At 50.4% G+C, this 22,775-nt stretch overlaps 1 protein-coding gene across 7 annotated transcripts in view; it reads left to right on the forward strand.

Moving 5' to 3' along the window:
- RORC (RAR related orphan receptor C) overlaps nucleotides 1-22,775 on the forward strand; it is an 87,307-nt gene that overhangs the window by 34,084 nt on the left and 30,448 nt on the right. For 4 of the 7 annotated variants that reach the window (XM_037883064.2, XM_043535281.1, XM_043535283.1 and 1 more), the window contains 2 exons: nucleotides 19,868-19,953; nucleotides 20,432-20,573. In XM_037883064.2, coding sequence (XP_037738992.1) covers nucleotides 19,868-19,953; nucleotides 20,432-20,573 — 228 coding nt within the window. Of the gene's footprint in view, nucleotides 1-1,005; nucleotides 1,125-12,125; nucleotides 12,464-19,867; nucleotides 19,954-20,431; nucleotides 20,574-22,775 lie in introns of those variants that run through there. The other 3 variants (XR_006287364.1, XM_043535280.1, XM_043535284.1) reach the window with 2 other exon arrangements.

A 22,775-nucleotide genomic window follows, 5' to 3' on the forward strand; every position in this document is an offset into this window, starting at 1 on the left:
TGATCTTGCTAGCCTGGCAATTTGTCACATCCATTCCCTGGCCCTGAAAACTGTTTCTTGCCCATGATGAAGGGAAATCTGATGGTTTGTGTTTCTAATGTTTTAAAAAAAAAAAAAAAAAAAAAAACAGCGGATGAATTTAGGGGTTTGGAACAATTGAGCTCCTTTGGGGAGGGTGGATATCTTTGTTCCTTTTTGCCCCACGTACACAGCGCTGACCTCTCTTCAGGCTGCAAATACTCTGTAGAGCGCTCATTGATCGTGGGAAACCTGTAACCTTGTCCCACTTCCCCACCTATGATGATTATTTATTTATATTTCAATAGCATCTCACGGCCCCAGCCGAGATCTCCGCCCCATTGTGGTAGATGCTCCATGAACACTGAGAGAGAGACAGACCCTGCCCCAAGAGCTCACAGTCTTTAAATAGACAAAACAGGCAAAGCGTGGAAGGGGAAACTGAGGCACTGATCAGGGAAGTGACTCCCCAAGATTGCATAGCAAGTCGAGGGCAAAGCAGGGAATAGAACCCAGGAGTCCTGGCTTCCAGTCTTGCTCTAAGAACAAAGGCCAGGCTGCCTCTCAGAGCCTGGAATAAACCCCACAAGTCCTGGCTCCCTTTCTCCCCTTCTAACTCCTAGGCCACACTGTTGCTCAGAGGCAGGAATGGACCCCAGGAATCCTGGCTCCCAATGTTGTGCCCGGATCATGAAACCTCATCCCCCCCCGCCGGCTGCCTCCTTGGGTCAGCGCTCGCTCCCAGCACGGAAATTCAGCTGGGTTTAGAGCTTGTGTTAGCTCGTGCCTTCAGCTCAGACTAGCTCAAGGGGAATTTTGTTTAAACAACTTTCTGAACAGTTCCTTTCAAAAGAGCTCACCCCAGCCAGCCACAAACAGCCTCCCGGCCCCTTGTAGAAGTCTAGGTGGGGCTGGGCTTTCTCTCGGTTCCAGATTCAACCAGCCACCACAGCTCTGACTCGGCTCAGCCCACCTGAGCTGGAGACCCTTTGCCCCTCACCCCCTTGCAGCCACTGCCTGCGGAGGGCCCTGGCAGCAGGCGAAACGGAACCTCGGGGCGGGAAGGGAGGGTTGTGGGTTTTCTGCATTCGATGCCACGCGTACAGGTTAGTGCTGAAGAGGTGGAGGGAAAGTTGCTGATTAAGGTTTTTTTGATCTGCTGAGGGACTCTGTGGTCTGGCTCTCTGTTCACCTCCCTTTCGCTCAGTTCATGTGCTGCTCCCAGGCTGGGGCGGTCAGATGTGTCAGTGCCTTTAACTACTCTGGCCAGGAAAGGCAAAGCAAGAGCTGCAGAAATCTCTGATTATCAGCCCAATGGGCTCCTTCCTTCCTTGGTTTGTGGCTAGTGATGCTCGGCAGTCAGTAGCCAGATTCCCCTTTGCAGGGAGGTGCAGTTTCTTCTAAGGCAGTGGAGCCTGGTGGATTTGAACCTCCTCCCCCTGAAAACAGTCGCAAAACTACAGCCAGATCCCCAATCTCCATAGCTGGGTTAATTTCGTTTTAACTGCCCCAGTTTACGCTGGCTGAGGATCTGGCCTGGGCTGGTTTAGCTAGTGCAGGATCGGAGCCCTATTCACCAACGCAGTCTTCCTCCCCGCCTGTCTGCCTGCCCGGCTGTTGTGGGACTCTCCTGCGTCCCTCTGCCACTTGCGGTCAAAACCGGTTCCAGGCCCACCCTCGCCCGTTGCTGCTCCTTTGATGACATAACTTGCCCCATTCCACCGCGTGTGTCTGTGGGTGGCAGGAGATGGTTTCCTGAAGCCATCTGAGGGCGTGGGAGCAGCAACCCCAAGCAGAGAGGGCCCTAATAACAACTGTGGGCTGCTTTTCAGACCCTGCTCCCCCTGCTGTCCTGGGACCAGGAGACCTGGGTTCTATTCCTGGGCCCTCACACACCTCTCCCCTGAGCAGCCACCTGTCGGGTGTGCTCCAAGGGCAATGAGCGGCCCGAAGCTAGAGACTCCTAGAGGCCAAAGGCAGGGAGACCCCATCGAGCCTCCTGCAGTCCACTCTCTCCAGGACTTTGGCCAGTCCTTCCATCAGGCTCCCAGGCTGTTAGACCTTCCCAGCGACTTCCAAGCACTCAGCCCCCAGCAGTATCCCTGGAGAATAACAGAAGCCGCGCTGCGCTGCGGAGAGGGGGTGCCTCAGAAAATCTGTTTTAGTGGTTTGTTGTTGTTTTCTTCCCTCTAATCTTCTGGTGTGTGTTGTATACACCTGGGCAGAGCGAATACGCTACTGTCGGAACCCCAGACATAAAATCAACCCACCAAGCAAAGGGATTCAAATGTTTATTCTGTGTCTGTACCGCGCCCTGCGCGGCAGGGTTGCAGTCTGTGGCTGGGGCTTCTAGTGCTACCGTAGTACACCTAATAAATAATAATGTGCAGCGCCCAGCACAACTGGGTCCTGCTCTATAACTGGGGCTCCTGAGTACAGATAGTATATGGGAAAAATTAGCTTATCAGTTTCCGCTTCTTTACATTTACTATCCCCTATTACTTATCCGATACCTCTGCTGGGCTCCCAGCCCACTTCATTCTTCTCTTAAAAAATGTTCCAATTAATAATTGGCTGTTCCAGTAATTTGTGTGTTTTCAGAATTGGTGAATTTAAAAATGATAAACCTCAAACCCCACTCCCCGAGATACAGACCTGACCTCGGCTTTCCCTAGATGCAGTGACTTACAGGATCTCTGTAAATTTGCGATAGGAAATTTCAGATCCTTTTTTCTTTCCAAGAGCCTTTTGAGAAACAACGGGCCAAATCCTTAGCAGGTGTAGATCAGTGTCATTCCATTGAAATCAAGGTAACAACCTGCTTTATACACTCTGAGGATCTGACCCAAATCTTTTGCTTCAAGATGTGTTGAGGGTTTTTTTCAATTAATATTTTGTGTTACCAGAAAAAAAAAAAAAAGATTGCAACTCGTAATACTGTTTCTAAGTGTGTCCCGGGTATTTGTGTAGTTTCAGTAGAATTGCTTTGAGGTTTTGCTTGTTGCGTGTGTAGAAAATGGGGAGACATCAGGTGGATTGATTTAAATAGAAGTGATTAAAATCACCACTTTCAATCATGGTTTAAATCAGCAAATAGGAAACCTTAATTTAAATAATCAAGTTTAATTGTGCTTTGTGTTTGTCCCTTTCAGTTATCTTCCTAAAGAAAAATTGATTCTCATTGGTTAGTAACCATTAAAACATTTTGCTTTGCAACTAAATATAGCCTTCACTCAAAATTTGGTGCTGTTTGAGCCAGGAGGCTACACTATATCTACACGCATTTATTTAAGCAATTCATTTATAGCACTTAACTTACTTTTATTCAGATTTTAAATTTTTTATGATGTTAGAAAATGGTGAGTGATGCATTTCTCATTTACTGTATGTGATTAATTTTTTATTCATGATTTGTGTCAAGTTGTATATGGATGGAAATTGCAATTCAAACAAAAATGCAGAAAAGCAGGGTTTTCCATTTTTTTAAAGTTAGTTGAATAAAAATATCTTTCAATGTGCTGTATTCATAAGAAACAAAAATACGTGAATCAAAACATGTTTTGTATTTCAAACTAACTGATTTTCCTGGAAGATTTTAGAACTAATAGAGTTTGTCCTCTCACACCTTAGCTTTTATTCATAGATTGGAAAAGGGAAAACAAGCTTTCCTGCTTTGTCAGCTCCCAGTTGGTTTCTTAACTTTGAATGAACTAGCCATTGAATAAACAGAAATGACGAAAGTGTTCTTTCTGCCTGTGCTCAAGAGGTTGCTGCTGTCAAAAGCTGATTTAGAACGACTTCAAACTCTGGTTGCAGGCGCTTAGCTGGTGACTTACACGAGTTCAGTGGTTTGACTTTCTTTAAAATTTGGCAGTTGCGTACTGCTTAATATTATTTTCTGCATTTCATTGAAATGATTTTAATAGATTATAATGAGTGTAGGTCTTAACATAGGTGCAAATTTATTTTTAAATAGTTCACTTTAAGAAAAAATGTACCTGTCTTTAATTTAAATTTAAAAATACAATTTTTTAAAGGTTTTTTTTAAGTCATTGATTTTTATCCAGCCTGGGAGGCATGTAGAACTGGAAATCTGATGTTAGGGCCTGATTCTGCATAGCGCTGAGTGCCTTTAACTTCCATTGAAGACGTTTTGCAGTCTTTATAATTATGTGTATTGTGGTTGCACCCAGGAGCCCCAGTCACCGTGGTACTAGGTGTGGTACCGAGGCAGAACACAAAGATTATATGAGTTTTGCTACACGTTTTCTGCCTGGGGATTGTAGCGTTTGTGGTGTGGTTTAGCGCGTGTGTAACCCAAGAAGTAGATACAGCTGAATTCTGTCTTAGCTCTGGTAGAATTTCCACTGATCTAAGAATTCAAAGCTCTTAGGATAACCGGTTCCCAGACTGCATCTTCTTTGTTGTGTGGTTTTCTCTCAGTGTTGTGAATCCCAATAACCATTGCAGTTTCCTAAAGGCAATATATAGAAGTGACTAAACTAGCTAGCCGTGCCCCGAATCAGGGTATTTGAAATGTTGTTCTATAGTGAAAGCAATTGTAATAACATAGTTTGAACTGATTTGCGAAAGTGATTTCATCTCCTGTGATCAGTTAACGCAAATATATTTAACTCTTGGACAAAATATAGTTTCCTTGTCAGTGATATTCAAGCCTCTTATCTGAGCCACTGAGAATATAATGAAAGTGTATTCATTGGGAGAGTTTTGCTTTGAAGGGAGGCGATAAACAGATATATACAGAGAGAAGAATAAAGGGTGGTAGCAAGAGCTGAGGTTTCAGAGACTATATTGATGCGTTGGGTTCTTAAACCCGAAACTGCTTTTAAAATACATCTCTCTTCCTTTCCCACATTTCAATTAGTGATGCCATAGTCAGAGAAATACTCAATGTTTTTTTCCAAAGCCCGTCAGTTGTCAGGGTGGGACAGAGAGGAGTGGAGTTCGTAGCAGTAAGTGAAATGCCACTGTTGTCTCTTAATCTGAGCGCATATTTTGTCAAATTTCATCTCCAACTATGTGTATATTTCCAGTAAGATACAGGGCTAAAGCTCTTACAGTAGAAGCCATGTTCAAATCAGATGCGGTATGAATTGGATGAATATGGGCTATAAAAGATTTGCAAAAGATTTACAAGGAATACTTCCACTAGCAGTTTGTTCGTTCTTTTTTAGAAATGGTAGCGATTTGGGGCCAGATTCTGCCTCCTGGCTAGACCGGACTAGACCTCCAGCCCCACCAGAATCCAAATGTGCTTGCAGACAAATTTATTTTTGATGCACGATTTTATCTCTGCAAAGAGGAAATAATTATATTCTCCCCTCCGATATAAAATGCTTTGGGATCTATGGATGAAAAGTGCTAGGTAAGATCTAGGGGTTATTTTTATTTCTTCATATTACACACAGAGGATGTGATGATGTGACTTCTAGAATCAGAGTCCCCTGCGATCTAGTGAAATGATTTAAGGTCTGGTGACCAAATGATTTAGAGGATTGATTAGATCTGGTGATTGAGAAGGGGGATAGTTATAGTGTAAGAGTATACGCAGGGTTATAGTGTAAGAGTAAGGAGTAGAACTACAAGAATGGGTTGAGCTCTGGAAAACTTGCCTGAGAGAGAGAGAAACTGAAGAAGCTCAATCTATTCATTTATCCACAAGAAAGTTAAGAGGTATCTTGATTACGACCAACCTGGGGAAGGGATTTATGATTGTAGGTAGTTGGTTAATCTAGCAGAAAAAAAGCAGAATTAAATCCAGTGTCTGCAATCTGAAGCTAGACAAATTCAGACTAGAAATAAGTGCTCATTTTTAGCAGGGAGGGTAACTAACCATTGGATCAGTTTGCCCAGGGCTGTGGTGGCTTCTCCATCTTGTGGAAATTCTCAAATCAAGACTGAATGCCTTTCTAAAAGATAAGGTTGAGTCTTTAAAGTGCCACCGGACTCCTCATTGATTCTAAAAGATAAGGTCCTGCTCAATCAGAAGTGATGCAAAAGATCAGACCAGAATAGAGGATCATAATGGTCCTTTCTGACATAAACTTTCTGACATGAACTCTTTGTCTACCACAGCCCAATCTTGTGACTGGGGGAGTCAGCCTGGCCAGGATCTGTGGAACAATTATAGTTTTCTGTGAGTGTGGAGGCTGTGGGGGGCAGAGGGGAAATGCGTTTGCAGTATGGGGTTTGAGCATAGATTGATTGTTGATGCTTCGGCATGGTTCTGAATTCTTTTCAGCAAATAAGGGACCTGATCCTGTGAAGGGCTGAGCTTCCTGATCTCAGAATGATAGGGGCTCAGATACTCTAGTGATTGATCACTCCAAGTCACTAGAGAGAAAGAGCGAAGCAAATCAGTCAGTAATAAAAGAGACAAATTAACTTTCTTAGAGATGGGTCCTAGAGATTGCTGCATTCTCAATATGAATTCTCTCTGTAGAGGACCTAGTGTGTGTGTGTCTTGCTGGGTCTATTTTGAAATTGACTAAGGTCAGAATTTTCCAAAAGACCCCAGCACCAGTTTAATTATTATTATTTATTTCAGTTTAAACCACAATTTTAAAAAATGCCCGTGCAAAATGGCTCTAAAATTAATTAGAGTCACAGCCACAAATGATTACTACCCAGAAGCAAAATAAAACAAACTTTGGGCACCAAAAATATTTAGACAGCAAACTAAGTGGCTAGATCTTCAGACAAGGTCACAGCGTCGGGTGCTGAGCCCATGAAAATCTGGTTTTGTGTGTCATAACTTTTTGGGTTTCTTTTTTTAGTGTCTGATTCAATCTGTTACTGAAATAAACCTCTGATCTCGGTCAATTCATCTCTTGCCTTAACTGACTGAAGGTGTTTATATGTGTTCAAAATCCCCAAATTAATAAGATGGAACAAGTAAGACTTAAAATCTTTTCACTTCTTTCCAAGAAGTATTTCAAATCTGGATCGATCGGAAAACAACACAATTAGGGACAATGGGACAACACAATTAGGTTTTGGACAGTACAAAAATATCCTGAATGTATATCTCAGCCTGTTGCTGTTTAATAACACAGCAGAATGCAAAAAGTTGACTTTGTTAATAAAAGCCACTTGCTGTGTTGTGAATAAATTTCATTTTCACAGAATATTTGAGGATCTGTTAGTGGGGAGAGAGATCCTAGCGGTCCTTTTAGTTCAATTATAAAGACTAATTAAGTCCTACTCAAATCCAGCTGGTATCAATGCTAAACATTTTTCTAATTAGTGTAGTGCTTAATGTAAATTTTTAAAAAATGTTTGAGATGCAAAATAAAAATAAATACTCAGAGGGAAAATGAGACTCCTAAATATGCAGTCAATTTAACAGTAGTGAAGCAGTGTTGTATTCATTAGAATATGCTGATTATTAAAACTTTATTTAAGAATTAAGCAGATCCATATCTTGCGCACAGTTATGCAATTGCTTTCGTTTTCGCATAAATGAGTTTGACTTTATAGAATAATTATTGTGTGTTAATTAAACACCACATTATGGTGGTTTAGCAAGATACACATCTTTGTCAGCTCTTCACTCCTCCATTGTGTTCAAACATCGGTTTGCTTAACATCAGTTGCTTTTTGATGATACGAGATTATGAACTGTTTGATAATGAAGTTTCATAGTCAAACCAAACGACTCTTAGACCCTCTGAGCAACGGCTATGGAAAAACAACACGATCTATCAATTATTATGAGCTATGTACATCTTTCTTGTGTATAGTGGGTGTTTAAAAATTCTTCAGGCCAAATCCTCAGCTGATGTGATGTCCGCCTCGCTTTATTGGCTCTGGGATCTGGCTCTTAATTTCTAATTTGTATGGAATTTAGAGCCAGATTTTCAATACAGTTGAGCTCCTGTAGGTGCTGAATTCTGGAAAATCGGGTCTTTATTTTGGTGCCTAAATAAAAGCTGAGGTCTTTTGGGGAAATCTCTCCCCTATTGCAGGTGCAGACCACTTGAGAATCTGCCCCAAACTAAATGCATGATCCTGCAGCGTTGAAACTTGAATTTAGTAAGAGAAACAGCATCATTCTACAATGTTTTTATTTTAAATCAGCAAAACATCTTCAGATGCAAAGGCACAACCGAGACTTTTGTCAAAGGGTGATAACTGTGCTGTTCCCTTTGCATGTAAAAGGAACAGAAAGGAATGGTTAAACTTTAGAGCAAGATGCTGGATTGATCAGACTCACGTCCTAAATAAATAAATAAATAAAAACCCCTCTGTGTCAAAACTTTTGGAAAATACACAATGGAAAGTAGACACTGCTGAGTGCAGCATCTTGCTGCCTATGTTAATTGCACGTTTCTTAAGCTTCTGCTATCTAATTAGCATGCTGCTTCCCTCTTAGCCCAGGTCTACACTTCAAAATTGTCCCAGTATAATTTATGTTGGTTTGGAGTGTGATTGACTGATTTGCTTGCTTGCAGATATAGTTATATCAATATAACCCGTAGTGTGGGTGCAGTTATGCTGGTACAGTATAAAGGTACCTTAACACTGGGATAGCTTCTTCCCCAAATTGGTACAACTTTTTAGTGCTGACAAACCTGTAAAGTGTCGTCATTTTTTGTGTGCAAAATTCTCTTGGAAGAATCTTTCAGCTGTTTTCTGTTGTGAATTTAAAAAAGCTTTCGATTGGTTTGTTAATTTTATAGATAATATATAGCGAAATCTTGCATTGCCTAAGCAGGGACAAAACTGAGACAGACAACAAAAGACCTGTAGACAGTATTTAGTCGATGAATGAGGATTATTTTTGCTAACAGATGACCGGATTTTTTTCAGCACTAGCCCAGTTTGTAGAGGTAGGCAATTGACACACCATTAATATTCACTGGGGAGTCATTTTTCAACTGTAATGTGCTGCCCAATCTCCCCATTATTCATAATTTATCTGGATTCAACATACCTTTAATTTTTATTTTAAACTCTGTCTGTCTAATCTAGCTTATCTACTTCATCTATCTGTCGATCTGCCTGTCTGCTGGTCTAACCTGTTTTATCTTCGTACCCCCCACTGCCATGATAGCCGGGTGCCTTTCACATAACATCAATAGCAGATAGCTGGGTCTCAGTGGGCTTTCTCCATTTTTCGTCGTCAACATCCTGCTTGTGGCTGGGTTTTGGGGGCTGGTTGTTTTTTTTTTATTATTTCAACTTTTAGCTTTGCTGCAATTTTTTTTCAAACCTGTCAGTAACAAAGACTTTCAAGAAATAATAGTGGGGATGAGTGACCCACCTAGGGGCCAGATATTTAAAACCAGCTCAGGGCCCACTTAGAGACCAAAATAACAGGCTGGATTTTCAGGAGTGCTCAGTATATTGGGTTTGGAAAACCAGCTGCTTGCAAAACCTGGCTGTAAGCGGGGCAGTGGGAGCTGGGGACTTCAGAGCTTTGCTTTTTGGAGGACCTGGCCCCTGGATATGACAGCGAAAGAGGCTGCCTACAGTCAGGGCTATCAATAAACACTGGCCCTAAACTTGTGATTTTTTTGCACAGCCGACCCGTGGGAGGTTCTTTACCCTCAAAAGTTGGGGTGGGGGGGGGACAATGCTATTTGCCTTTTTTCTGTAGCCCATCTTGTCTGCCCTGACCAGTTTGGCACCCCCAGAACAACACCTGTCTGAGGCGCTGTCTCAATCTCCAAACCTAAACTAAAAAAAACCCCAATCTTTTTAAGCTGGGGGGGGGTAGGGGGGGAAACCCAGCCCGAGACACCGCCTCCACGTCTAGACCCTGTGGGCCTGTTTTTGAAGCTGTGGGACTCACAGGGCCCCCAGATCTCAGGATCTGCTTTGTTCTGCAGACACCCAGAAAGCTGAGTAACTAGTTGGGGGCGTGGAATGTGCCTTGACATCGCCGCGAGTTCATAATCGGGTGTTTTCAGTTTGATTAATGTGGGGAAAGTGTTAACAAGTCACCCCGCCCTTGTGGACACTCAAACCCATTCCAATAAGTCACTTTTACTCAAACAGCCCAGCCTGGGCCACGCACTGAGTTAGTTTGCCAAGGAAGAGAAGTAAAAAAACACACCTCTTGATGCTTCCTCACGGGCATCCCCATCGAGGTGTGCGAGGAAGAGCAATTTTGCCTTTCTCTCCAGCCTGGTGACACTGAGAGCCCATGGGTGTCATGGCGGGGTGGCTACGGCACTGGAGAGATGTGCCGGAGGGTATTGCAGGCTGCTTTCTAAAGCCAGTCCAGGTGGCAGAGTTGCAAACGGTCCCTTGTTAGGTCACGGCCTGACATCTTTGCTGATTTCAAGGAGAAAACAGTAATGATCCCTCCCCATGCTCTTAACTAGATAAGAGAGCTCCTGAGGAGAGCTTTTCACCAGTACATCTCAAAGCCCTTTCCAAAGGAGGTCAGGATCATTAACCCCATTTTACATATGGGGAAACTGAGGCACGGGGCAGGGAAATAGCTCGCCTGAGGTCACCCAGCAGTAGAGCTGTGAATAGACCCCAGATCTCTTGAGTCTGAGAATCTGCCTACGCTGCAGTCAGAGGCGTGACTGCATCACATGTAGGCATACCCCTGCTGGCTTTGATCTAGCCGGCTCCAGTGCCAACAGCAGGGACGCTGCCGCGGGGGGGGGTTGTACAAGGACACTGGGGATCCTGGGGACATCCTCGGGCGGCGTCCAGGGCTTCATGCTGGCGAGATCAAAGCTAACCCAGGGGTTTTCTCCGCATGCTGCGGTCACAGCTGTGTGTGCGATGTAGGTGGATCCTCGCTCCAGGACTCTGTCCCTTAGGCCATGCTGCCTTCCTGCTACAGCTTCTGCGCCCACCCTACATAATGGACTCAAGCTACCCCACTTTAGCTTCGTTAGCATTCTCTGCCCCTGGCCTCTGAGAGTTAAATTCCCCCGAGGGGTCTGTCGGGAGGCCAGGAAGGCTGCGCGTGTCAGGCTGCAAGTTCCCCGTGGCAGGAGGGAGTCCCAGGCCTGACCCGCCCGGTGTCGCCTGGCTCCAGGCATGCCGTCTCCTCCTGCCTCGCAGCCGGCACCAGCACTGCGGCTAAGCTCCGGCCGCGGCCTCTCTTTGCCGGGCTCCAACTTGGGCCCCGCCATGGCGAGCAGATGGGGTGGCGGAAGGTGCATGTGGGCAGGGCTCAGCCCTACGGCAGCTGCTGGCTTTGTCCTGTCTTCTTGCGAGGCAGCGGGGAAACGGGGCTACCGGACTGCCCTGGCTCCATGCCACGCGGGCAGCAAGCAGGGAGCTGGCCGGCACAGCAGACGGGCACCTGCCCTCTCTGAACTGGGCCGGGCCCTGCATTCGAGTAGGCAGCCAACCCCGTCGGAGTCACTCAGCCCTCAGATTGGCAGCTCTTTGGCGCTGGCTGGGGAGCGGGGGACAGAGACCGGACAGGCCTGTTGCGGATGCAGGGGGTTGCTGGGAAAGAGGAGAGTGTAGTGAGTAGAGCAAGGGATGGGGGAAGGGGAGGGGGAGAGGTAAGAGTCCTGGGTTCTGTTCCGGGCTCTGGAAGGAAGTTTGGTCCAGTCTGGTGGTGACAGCAGAGGGTCAGGACTCCTGGGTTCTATTCGTGACTCCGCCAAGGGCTGCTTTCTATCAACAAACCAGCAGCGATCGCCCTGCCTGTGAGGAGCCTGCAGCTCAGCTTGGTTTCCTCCGCCAGGCAGGGAAGCCAGCCCCTGTTGGTGCCAAGTGAGGGGAGGGGCATCTGCTTGCACAGGGGATAACCCTCCTCCACCCCGCCCTGCCCTGCCCCTGGTTTTCCTCCAGGGCGGAGGAGTTGCTCAGTTTTGTTTTACAAGTCTGCCTTGGCCCCGGTTCTGTAACGTTTTGTTAGGACAGATCAGTCACCTGGTATTAAATGAGCCTCGTGTAATACCACCACCCCACGCCCATGATCCCCTGGCAGCCAGACATCCTCCCTGCAAACATGGCTAAGGCTGTGCCGCTGAAGGTTACCGTCACCCGTTTCAGATGGGGAAACCGAGGCACAGGCCGCCGCAGTGACTCGTGCGAAGTTACACGGCAAAGTCAGCAGCAGCGCTAGGGAGGGGATCCTGGAGTCCTGACTCCTGGACCCATGAGACTTCTCTCCCAGCCCTGGCAGTAGAACCCAGGAATCCTGACTCCCAGTCCCCTGCTCTAATCACTAGATTCCGCTCCCAGACCTGTGGAAGGAACCCAGGAGTCCTGGCCCTGCCCCTTCCGACAGATTCTGCTCGGATGTCGAGGGCGACGTTTCCACCCCTCACATTGAGCGTCCGCATTTCATCCGGAGCCACCGCTGTGCAAGGGGCCCGGTTTGCAAAGGTGCTGAGCTGTTGTGGTTTGCGGCTGTTCATCACCTTCAGCAAAGCAGGTCACGTTGGGCACCAAAATCTGAGATCAAGGAGTTTAATTCTGGCCTTCGGGTGTGAAGGTAAATCTTAGTTTTCAGCAATTAAAGCTATTGACACCATCAGGTTATCTGACATTAAATACACAGAGGGGTCTACTAGAGCAGCCGGCTGGAAGACAGGACTCCTGGGTTCTCTTCCCAGCTCTGCGAAGGGAGCGGTGCCTAGTGGTTAGAGCAGGAGGGAGGCAGGGCGACAGGACTCATGGATTCTATATCCAGTTTTGTCAATATGTGTGACCTTGGGCAAGTCTCGTGCATGCTTTGTGCCTCAGTTTCCCCACCTGAAGCACTCTCTCCTCACGCAAAGTGCAGTGAGATCCAAGGGCCGAAAAGGGCGTGTGCAGGGCTAGGATTATTTTGCTGGCCATGGCTTTGCTGGTAGGTCCCGAAAGCCCCGTAGGTTCTGCCCAAGACCTGAAGTGCGGCCCGGAGGAGTGGGGAAGGGAAGCACATCTAGCTCCAAATCAACCTGTGATCTAACCAGCCCCTCCTCCTGGTGGCTGCTGCATGGACGGTTTTCTGTTTTCTATTAATATGTAAATAGGCTGATCTTTCTTGGAACTCAGCGCGGGGATCACCCCCAAACAGCCCTGTGCGCCCCACAGCTCAAAACGCAACCCTCCACGGCCACCTGATTTTGAAAAGTGGGGCAGGGGGAGCGCGTGCTGGGGGTGGGGGGGTTAAACCACCAGTTAAAGTATGGATCCGCCAGGTTCTTGTGCGGTTGATCTAAAAGCCTCAGCTGCTGACTGGGGACAAGGAAGCCAGTGACTGCTCAGCATTATACAGGCCAGGAGTGACCTTCAGCTGGGGATCTCAAAGCACTTTGTAACCCTTACGTGAGTCTCACGAGCCCCATTTTACAGGTGTGGAAGCTGCAGCACAGGGAAGTGGGGAGCGGCTTGCTCAGTAATTTATCGGCCAATGCAACCCAGGTGTCCTGACTCCCACCCTGCTCTAGCTACTCAATCCTGCTGCCTCCCAGAGCTGAGAAAAGAATCCCGGAGTCCTGATTACCAGTCTCCTGATCTAACCACTAGACCCCACTGCCCCCCAGAGCTGGGACAAGAACCCTGGAGTCCCCTGCTCTAACCACTAGTTTCCCCCGCTCCCCAATGAGTGTGAACACCTGAGTAGGCTCTGAGAGTTTTGCAAGGGATCCTCAGAGTTTAGTCTACGTATTGTGATAGCACCCAGGGGCTCCAGTGTGAGACTGGGGCCCCTTGGGGGCCGGCTGTGTCCTCGCGCGTCGCGTCGCTCTCCAGGCCGTGGAGCAGAGGCGACTGAGAGGGCCGTGACCAACCAATTAGCTTATAAGCGGGGACAAAGAATACAGAGAAATCCCTCCACCTGGGCCCATCCCCATAGCATCTGGGCTTGGGCTCCCTCCCCTCCCGAGTGTAAACATGGCACGTTGCACAGCACCACTGGGCAGCAGGCTATTGGCTCGCACTGACAGGAGCTGACCCGCAGAGGTCACCCAGGGAGCGTGTGGTCAAGCTAGGCCCACACCTGGCCTAGTTCCCTAACCACTGGGCCATCCTTCTCCCGGCCCTGGCTTGGCGCAGGCCCCTCGGCGCAGGCCCCTCAGACGAAGTCAGCATAAGGAGCAGCAAGCACGGGGTGGCTCAGCTTGGCTTCAAGTAGGCTGTGCCGTCCTCGATGGGCCAGCCGAGCCTGAGGGGGCAGGAGCGGGTTAAATGGCATCATGGCAGATGGGGGGATGTGGGCCCAGATTCTCAACGGTCTGTGGGCTCCTCATATCCACTGGCAGGAGCCTGCGTCCCTTTGAGGACGTGGGCCTTGGAGGCTCGGCTAGCCAGCCAAGCTAAAGCTGGGAGCCCCAGTTGGGACTGAGCCTTGTCTACATGGGAGCCGCTGGTCCGTGCATGTTACATGGCCACCTTGGGATGTGTCTCATAGCGGCCCTGGCTCTTTCGCTGGAGCTGCAGTGACTCTTGCCTTTGGTTTTGGAGGCCCCTGGAGCTGACGGGGGGGCAGCCGCCACGTGTCACCCGCACACGTGCTGGGTTAATTAACGCTCTGACTTCGGCCGATGGGTGCCTTGAGCCTGCTCCTAATCGATGCACCTTAGGCTGGTTTAAACGGGACCGAGAGCAGCCTCCCCCCGGCCTGTTGCACTAGTTTAGCGGAGCGGGTTGAATGTCACACTCCGCGTTAAACTGCTGTCGCCCGTGTGTCTGGACAAGGCTGCGGAGGGGAGAATTGGCCTCCCGGAGCCCTGCTTTCGTGTCCCACGCTGCATCCGCTTCCCGGCTCCGTTACCCGCATCTCATGACTTAGCGTGTTTTCCCTGCCCCGTTCCCATGTGACCCCCATAAGTTCCACGTGCCCTACCCCACCCCCAGCGCGGACGCGTGGAACTTCCGTGACGCCACGGGAAGCGTGACACGGACCCGCCTGGTGACGCCCCTCAGTGGTTAAAGTCAGGAACGTTGGTCGGGGCCGGTTCCCAGCCACGTTACGGTGCACTTTTTTGGTATCAAAGGATTTTTTTTTTTGGGGTTGTTGCTTCCTCCCCTCCGAAGTCTTGGCTTCATCCTCTTACTCAGCCACCCGCGGGCATCACACGTCAATCATGGGGCTGCTGTGGGGGAATTCGCCTGAGACCTCGCTGACCTTTCTCAGGTCGAATTTACTGGCATCAGCCATCACCTGAAAATGAGAGTTACTGGCAGCTTGCTCTCTGGCTTTTGAATTTTTTGACTAATTCAGGCACTGGGTTCCTGTTTCTGAGTCAAACCCTGAGCCCATTCCCACCGATTTGATTTGCTATAGATAGAAAAGACCAAAAACAAAAAAAAAAAATTACAATCATTCTGTTGTGAGGTTAGGGGCGAATCAATTGAAGCTTGTGGTTTTTTCTTCTCGTTGGGTCTGAGCAGTGGGTGGTTGCAGAGAGGAAATGGAATGCGTAGGATAGAGGATGATTGTTATCAGACAAACTTACTAGCCCCCGTGTTGTTTAAGGAAATACAGGAATGTATCAGCACGCAAAAGCCAGCCCTGGCTGCGTTAGGGCAACCTGAAAGAATTCCCTTCCTGACCCCAGGCTTATATGGTGCCCTGACGCAGGAGAGTCGACATCCCTTCCAGCGCTTACTATTGTAACTCTGGCTATTTTCGTGAGCCACATAAGAGTCCAGCCCCTTCTGCTATGCTGCGGAGCTCTTGGCTTCGGGGAGATCTTGTCTTGGCGAGTTCCGCAAGCTAATTCTGTGCTGGGGGGAGAAGTGGGTCGAGGGGGGTTGAGAGTGTGCAGGTGTGCACGCACCGATGTAAGCACAAAGCAGCAGTCCTGGGACCAAAGGAACCCATGGTGTAACTGTGCAGAAGTCCCTGGGTTTGGGCTAGTTCTCTGCTCCTTTTTAATGATCTGCAGAGCCCTGTTGTATTCTCTGGGGTGCCGTGGATCATCTGAGTGTACTTGGTCCTGATGAATGACACCCGCAGCTTGCCCACAGATCCCACAGGCAGCAGCAGGGTGAGGGTCAGACACACGGTACCCCCTGCCCACCTGGTGAGGGGAAGTCAGTCTCCATTATGACTCCACCCATGGGAGTTAGGCACCTAAATCCCTTCAAGGATCAGGGCCTTAGTGTCTCGGGTCAGGGCCAACTGCAAATGTTCTCAAACGTGCTCCTTTTTGCATTGGTCTCCTTGCAGCCACGGTCTGGGTCGCTCCTTGCTAACTTAGTTAATAAATCCATCCCGAAAGGGGTAACCTATGAATACCGTTGTCTCTCTAACGAGCTGCGGCCCAGCAGGGGGTATGGTTCATAGAGCGGCTACGAGGGGGCTGCAGGGTGCAAAAGGTGCCTCCAAGTCACAAGTGGCTGAGCCTGGTCATAAAGGTCTGTACAGCTGTGGTCGCAGCAGGCTAGGAGCTCTGGCTCTTCATCGGTGTTGCTCCTTGTGCCAGGCCGAGGGGAAAGGCCTGGGTCAAGCGAGGTTCAGCCCATCTCGCCGCAGCCACACCAGGGCATCTCAGTGCTCCGTCCCGCCTGCTCTCCCAGCTCCCCACCGCACCAGATCAGACCATGGGCCCACCTTGCCCTGACCCCCTCCCCCTGACTGAATCACACCTCAAAAGGCCAAGGGGAGCGGACTAGACAGGGCAGATCAAACATTGTGACCCATCTAACCCTGGATCCGCTTGCAGCCCCGCCGATTCCATCTAGTCCCATATCCTGCTTTTGGCAGGAGACTAGGAGAGAAGCAACTCTTGAATTCCACAGGTTGGGCCTCCTCCCTTCCTGACCCCTGCCCGTGCAATAGCCCTGGAGCCTGCGATTTGCTAGCCTCACAGGGCCTTTAAAGCCCTGTATCAGCGTGTTTGTGCCGATGGAAAGTTTTGGTGCTTCCCCCGCCCCGTGGCCCCATTAGCTCACTCCTGCCAGGGGGTGATGGGGAGTTGTTTACTGGTACCTGCCTGCAAGCAGCAGGTAGGGGTTTTCACCTGTTGGTGTGTGGTGAGCAGTGGAGGGGAGGCTGTGAGATTTCTCTGCCCTGGAGAAGTTTCTGCCTTCCTGCGCGGTGGGAGGTGCGTCCCAGTTGTGGGTTAGCGTCAGGCGATCTGCTGCCTGCTGAGGTTTCGAAGACGATGGGGGGACGAGTTCTCGGTCCTTATTTAGGGCGCTGATCGCCTGGGTTCATTACGCAGCGGGGTGGGGGAGGAGGAAGGGGACATCGATAAGGGAAGCTCTAGAGAGGAAGAGCAAACCAAATGGGCGCCTGGCGTATCACAGAGCAAACCAGCGCAGGAGCTGGGCCGGTGCCAGGGGGCTGCCTGCGGGGAGGAGATGCTTGGGAAAGCAGCTGTTGGGCCTGGAAGGTGCAGGATGTGGTTACGCGCGGCCCTTCGTGAGGGGCTTTCAACTGAGGGACTCGGAGCTCTTTGATGCTCATGGCTCCCCGTGGCCAGAGGCCCAGGGGGTTCAGGAAGATGCAGAAGCTGCTGTCCTGCTTCTCATCCCTGTTGGATCTGCCCCTCCCAGAGCTCAGCATGGATCCCAGGAGTCCTGATGCCCCATCGCCCCGTTCTAACCACTAGGCCCCACTTCCCCTCCCAGAGTTGGAGATCCAGGAGTCCTGGTTCCCAGCCCTCCTGCTCTAACCACTAGATACCACTCCCTGCCCAGAGCTGAGGATGGAATCCAGGAACCAGATTCCCAGTCTTCTGCCTCACATACCCTCTCTCTCCCACTTTCCAACTTAATTTTGGCATCACATTCCTACTACAAAGCAGCAGAGAACTCAGTGTGTCAGTCCACATAAAATCCTTGCTGTCAGTAGAGCCCCCAACCCCCTGCTTGGCCCATGGGCCTCGACCTTTGGAGACATGTGGACTTGGTGCCAAACTCTAAGCCCCAGTGACACTGGTTGGATTCCAGGTGTTTACGCATGAGCAGGGCACAATTCCCTGGTTTGCTGTTTATTCACAATCCCAACCCTCCTTTAAAATTGTATGCCAGCCCCTAGCAGTGACAGGCTTGGGGTTTTTGCAGGAGTTATTTCAGTGGTAGATTTTGTTGCCCTTCTTGGAAAAGTTTGCTCTGCACCAGATTCCATGAACTGCAGTCTGGGGCCTGACACATGCACGGCAATACCCCCGTCCCAAACCGCAGCCCCGCCCCTCCTTGGGCCAGCAGTAAGTTGGAGTCCCCAGGAACGAGGCTTTTCACACCTCTCAGAGCTGTTGGTGTAGGCTGTCTGCAGATTCAGGCAGGCATTGGTTACGCTCGGGGCCTGTTTTCAAGCTTTTCTGTGCATCCTTGAGGAGTAACTTTTCTTTTTTAAATGAAAGCTGAATTTCTGTGCTTATCCCCTAGCTCCAGCAGCTGGGGCATTAGGACAGACTATAGTACTTGTGCCTTAATCCAGACTTGATCCCCACAGGACACCCCTGCTTATTACTGCACGATCCTAAAAAGAAAAGGAGGACTTGTGGCACCTTAGAGACTAACCAATTTATTTGAGCATGAGCTTTCATGAGCTACAGCTCACTTCATCCGATGAAGTGAGCTGTAACTCACGAAAGCTCATGCTCAAATAAATTGGTTAGTCTCTAAGGTGCCACAAGTCCTCCTTTTCTTTTTGCAAATACAGACTAACACGGCTGTTACTCTGAAACCTGCACGATCCTAGGTGTCTCAATGTCTTCTGAGACGACTTGTCTCTGTCCCAGGTATTTCTCAGCAGTGGTTACAGCAGGGTGTGCCGGGGAGGCTGGGAGCCAGGATTCCTGGGTTCTGTTCCCAGCACTGGGAGGGGAGTGTGGCCGAGTGGTTAGAGCAGGGCGGTTGGGCGCCAGGACTCCTGGGTTCTGTTCCCAGCACTCAGAGGGGAGTGCCCATGCAGATGCAAGCCCAGGGCTGCCAATCCAGTTCCCTAACGAAACCCCCCTGGCGAGCAGAGTGCCCAGGCAGGAGCTGCCTGCGAAGGGGTTAAGGGGGCCCCTGCAGGCCTGGCTGGCCGATGATGAGATGATCTCCAGGTTATGTAACCGGCCATCATGTGACAATAATCTCTGGGGGGTGGGTAGGGTGCTTATCAGTGCGGAAGAGCTTTACTCTGGCTGGATAAATAACCCCCGGAAAGAAGAGCTGCTGGGCTGTGCAGTGGGGCACAGGGGTGTGGCTTAGGCCCAGGGGGCAGCCTGGCACAGGGGAGCATGGCCACAGGGTGACCCCATCTGTGACATCGACCCCATTCCTTCTCCCTCCCGAGGCCGCTGGGAGCGTGGCTGGGTCCTGCCCCGCGCTCCCTGCTGAGCCTGGCAGCTGACTGGAAGGCAGAGGCGGGACCAGCAGAGGTGCGCTCTCTGAGCGACAGCCCCAGCAGCCAGTTGCTGGCCGGGTTACCGCAGCCTGCGATCCCTGCACACTGCTATCCAGCGGGGCGAGCGCCCTGCGCCCTGGCCAGCCTCTGGCATCCGGGCATGGGAGGAAATGTGAGACGAGGGTGCCCCTGTGTGGGCAAACTCTGCGTGACACTCAGCACTTTCCTGGGGAGCTGGCAAAATAAATCCTTCCTCGCTGTTGGCGCCAAGCTAGTTTACTCCCATAAAGGCTCCACCCGCAATCCTGGTGGCTGATTTAGCCACTTAAGGACCCCAACTCTGTTCTCTCTTAAATGGGGTCACCCCACAGGGTTCATCGAGATGGTCTGTGTAATAGAACCCAGGAGTCCTGGCTCCCGGCCTCCCTCCCGCGTTCTAACCCACTAGGCCCCACTCCCCTCCCAAAGCTGGGAATGGAACCCAGGAGTCCTGACTCTCAGCACCTGCTCGCTCTCAGAAGCATTAGACGACAGTGCCAAAGAGCCAAGCGAACACATGCAGGGCATGCCCAGCGCACTCCGGCCCGTGCTCATGATCTCTCTCTCTCTCGCTCTCAATCCTAGCACAAATAGAAGTGATCCCGTGTAAGATCTGTGGGGACAAATCGTCAGGGATTCACTACGGGGTCATCACCTGTGAAGGCTGCAAGGTGAGCAACACCCCAAATCCCCACTCCCACTCCACTCCCCTGCCCCCGCTTGCCTGATCTCTGCCACCGGGAGCGCCCCGGATGTGGGATTCCTTTCCAATTCCCTTGGCGCTCCCAAATACACAGAACCCTGGGACAGCGCCCCTCAGAGGGGGCCGTGGGCCAGTGCTGGAGCAGATGCTGCCCGGGGTCTGCCAGCGGGGCTGTGGGACCATTGGCGTTCCGGCCCTGCTTAGCACCCGCCCAGCAGCTAATCAGCATGCCCTGGCCCCTTGGCCCCTTACCGCCACACCAGAGTGGAGATCGGCCCGTCATGGCTTGTTCAGCCCTGGGACCAATCAGCACCAGGCACTGTGTTGATTTTATGCCGCAGATGCTCCTCCCCCAGGCGTTGGCACCCCCAGTTCGCTTCACATACAAGCCGCTGAGCTGCCGTGGTCAGTTTGTGTGCCTCTCTCTCCCCAACCCGTTGTTTCAGGGGTTTTTCCGCAGAAGTCAGCAGGGCAACGTGACGTACTCCTGCACCCGCCAGCAGAACTGCCAGATTGACCGGACCAGCCGCAACCGCTGCCAGCACTGCAGGCTGCAGAAATGCCTCAGCCTGGGGATGTCCAGAGATGGTAAGATGTTTGAAACAGCTGCCACGCTCCAACCCAGAGGTGGCTGCATTTCACTGCTGGGTGAGAGATCCCCGTTTAAACAGCTGCCATACCCCATCCCAAAGGTAACTGTATAATAGTACTGGGTGAAGGATCCCTGTTTAAACAGCTGCCAGGCCCCATCCCAGAAGTGGCTGAATTTCAGTGCTGGGTGAATGATCTCTGTTAAAACAGCTGCTGCCTCCCACCCCAGAGATCCCTGCATTTGACCCATTTCTTATGCCCTGAAGTTAAAAATACCTGGCTCTGGCTGTAAAAATATGGACATTTCTTTTGCTTCTGCCCTTTACTCCATCTAACCCGGTCTCTCATCTCTGACAGTGGCTGGTACCAGCTGCTTTTTGGGGTATTCAACAAAACAACTAAAAACAGTTTTTGTGGGAGGGGGGGTTTAAATGTGCTTTTCAGTTAAAAAAAATTGTTTCTGTTAAAAGTAAAACATTTTAACCGAAAATGTTCAGCTTTTGACCAAAAAAAGTTCAGGTTTTGGTTTAAAAAAAACCTGAAAAATGTCATCGGGAAAGATTTTTTTTCTATAGAAACGTTTCTATTTGACCACAAGCCATTTATCACCAAAAATCAGTGATGATGGACAAACAGCAGCCGGCCCCTGTCACCATCCCACTGGTTCCCAAGTCCTCCAGTTTAAGAGGCTCAGTGGGAGAGAGTCTAAGCTGCACCCCCTGCGGGTGCCGATGAGAACCAGCAGCCAGGTGCGCACCCTCTTCCTTCTATGCTGCTCTAAGGGTTGAAAGCACCTCCAGTGTAACTTGGAGCCGTCTAGCGTGCTCTATGTCTGGACTAGTATCCCTATTGTGCAGATGGGGAAACTGAGGCACAGCTTGCTCACAGTCTGTAGCAAAGCAGGGAATTGAACCAGTGGGCCAAACTATCTCTAAGTTAGAGCAGCCTCTGCAGAGCTACCTGTGGCTTGTGGCACAGGGCAACTTAGCCAGAGCGGCATGTGCTCTGGCCTCGCCCCCAGCATGCCCCCTACGCCAAGGCTTGAAGTGGGGGCGGGGTCTGCGGAAGGCAGCCAATGGCAGCCCAGCGCAGCGCCGGAGCCTGCAGAATTCCCCCTCAGCCCCTTGCTGCGGGCTGCAAAGGCCTCTGAACGCCAGCAGAGCGGCGTACAGGAGCTGGGGCGTGAGCGGGGGAACCACCCTCCTTTCCAGCCCAGAGAGGGGTTGAACCTTCATTCTCTTCTGCCCCCCTGGGCATAAAAAGGTTCGGTTCTCGAGACGACACCAGACTCCTCGGCTAAGGAGGAGTCCTCGGGCTGGGGATTATTAAAGGCGCTAAAAAAGCTACAAGTGGAGGCCAGAGGAAGTGAAAGGGAAGTGCAAATAGTGAGGTTTAGGGCTGGTTAGGTAGCACCGTCAGCGCACAGCCCTAAGCCAGGCCGGGCGGGGCGGGGGGTTAAACCAACCAGGAGGAGAGTGAAAGTCACAAAATACTACACAAACAAACACACACACACACACACACACCCCACCAACCCAATCCAAAGAGGATGGAAAAAGTAGCTCAAGCCTTTAGCTGGGTGTCTCTCAGTGGTGAGTATGTAGGTCGCTCGAGAGAGCCAAAGAGCCCGACCACGTGGCACATGCGATCAGCCTCCCGTTGCGACCGCGGTTCCTCTCTGCAGCTGGGTAGATGAGGCTCCTGCTCAGACATGCGACCACATACAGACCCACACGACCACACGCAGAGCACGCACCGTTGTCCCCGCTCCCAAGTGAGTGCGCCGAGATCCTGAGATAGCCGTCCCCACCCCTAGGGCCACATTCAGATCCTGGGCGCTTCCCTAGCGCGAGGGATCTCAGGCTGGGGGTCACGCCCCCTGCCTTTCCCAGATTGCTGGAGGGGAGGGAGCAGCTGGCAAGATGGGAGCTTCTGCGGGGAGAAAGTCTGCGAATCGCGGCTCTGGGGCCTTTCATCCCCAAGGATCCCAAAGCATTTTATAGCCCCCGTGAGCGGCTACCTCTGAAATGCAGCCACCTCTGGGGTGGGCTGTGGGAGCTGTTCAAGCAGCCGCAGAGCAGTGTTGTCCTAGGGCGAGAAGTGAAAGGGATTGGAACTGCGGGGCAGAGTGTAAATGACCCGAATTGGGATACGGCCAGCAGCCCTGCTCCAGGGAAAATGCCCAGGGCTCGCTAGTGA

Source organism: Chelonia mydas, chromosome 24, assembly GCF_015237465.2.
Source record: "Chelonia mydas isolate rCheMyd1 chromosome 24, rCheMyd1.pri.v2, whole genome shotgun sequence".
NCBI classification, from domain to species: Eukaryota; Metazoa; Chordata; order Testudines; family Cheloniidae; genus Chelonia; species Chelonia mydas.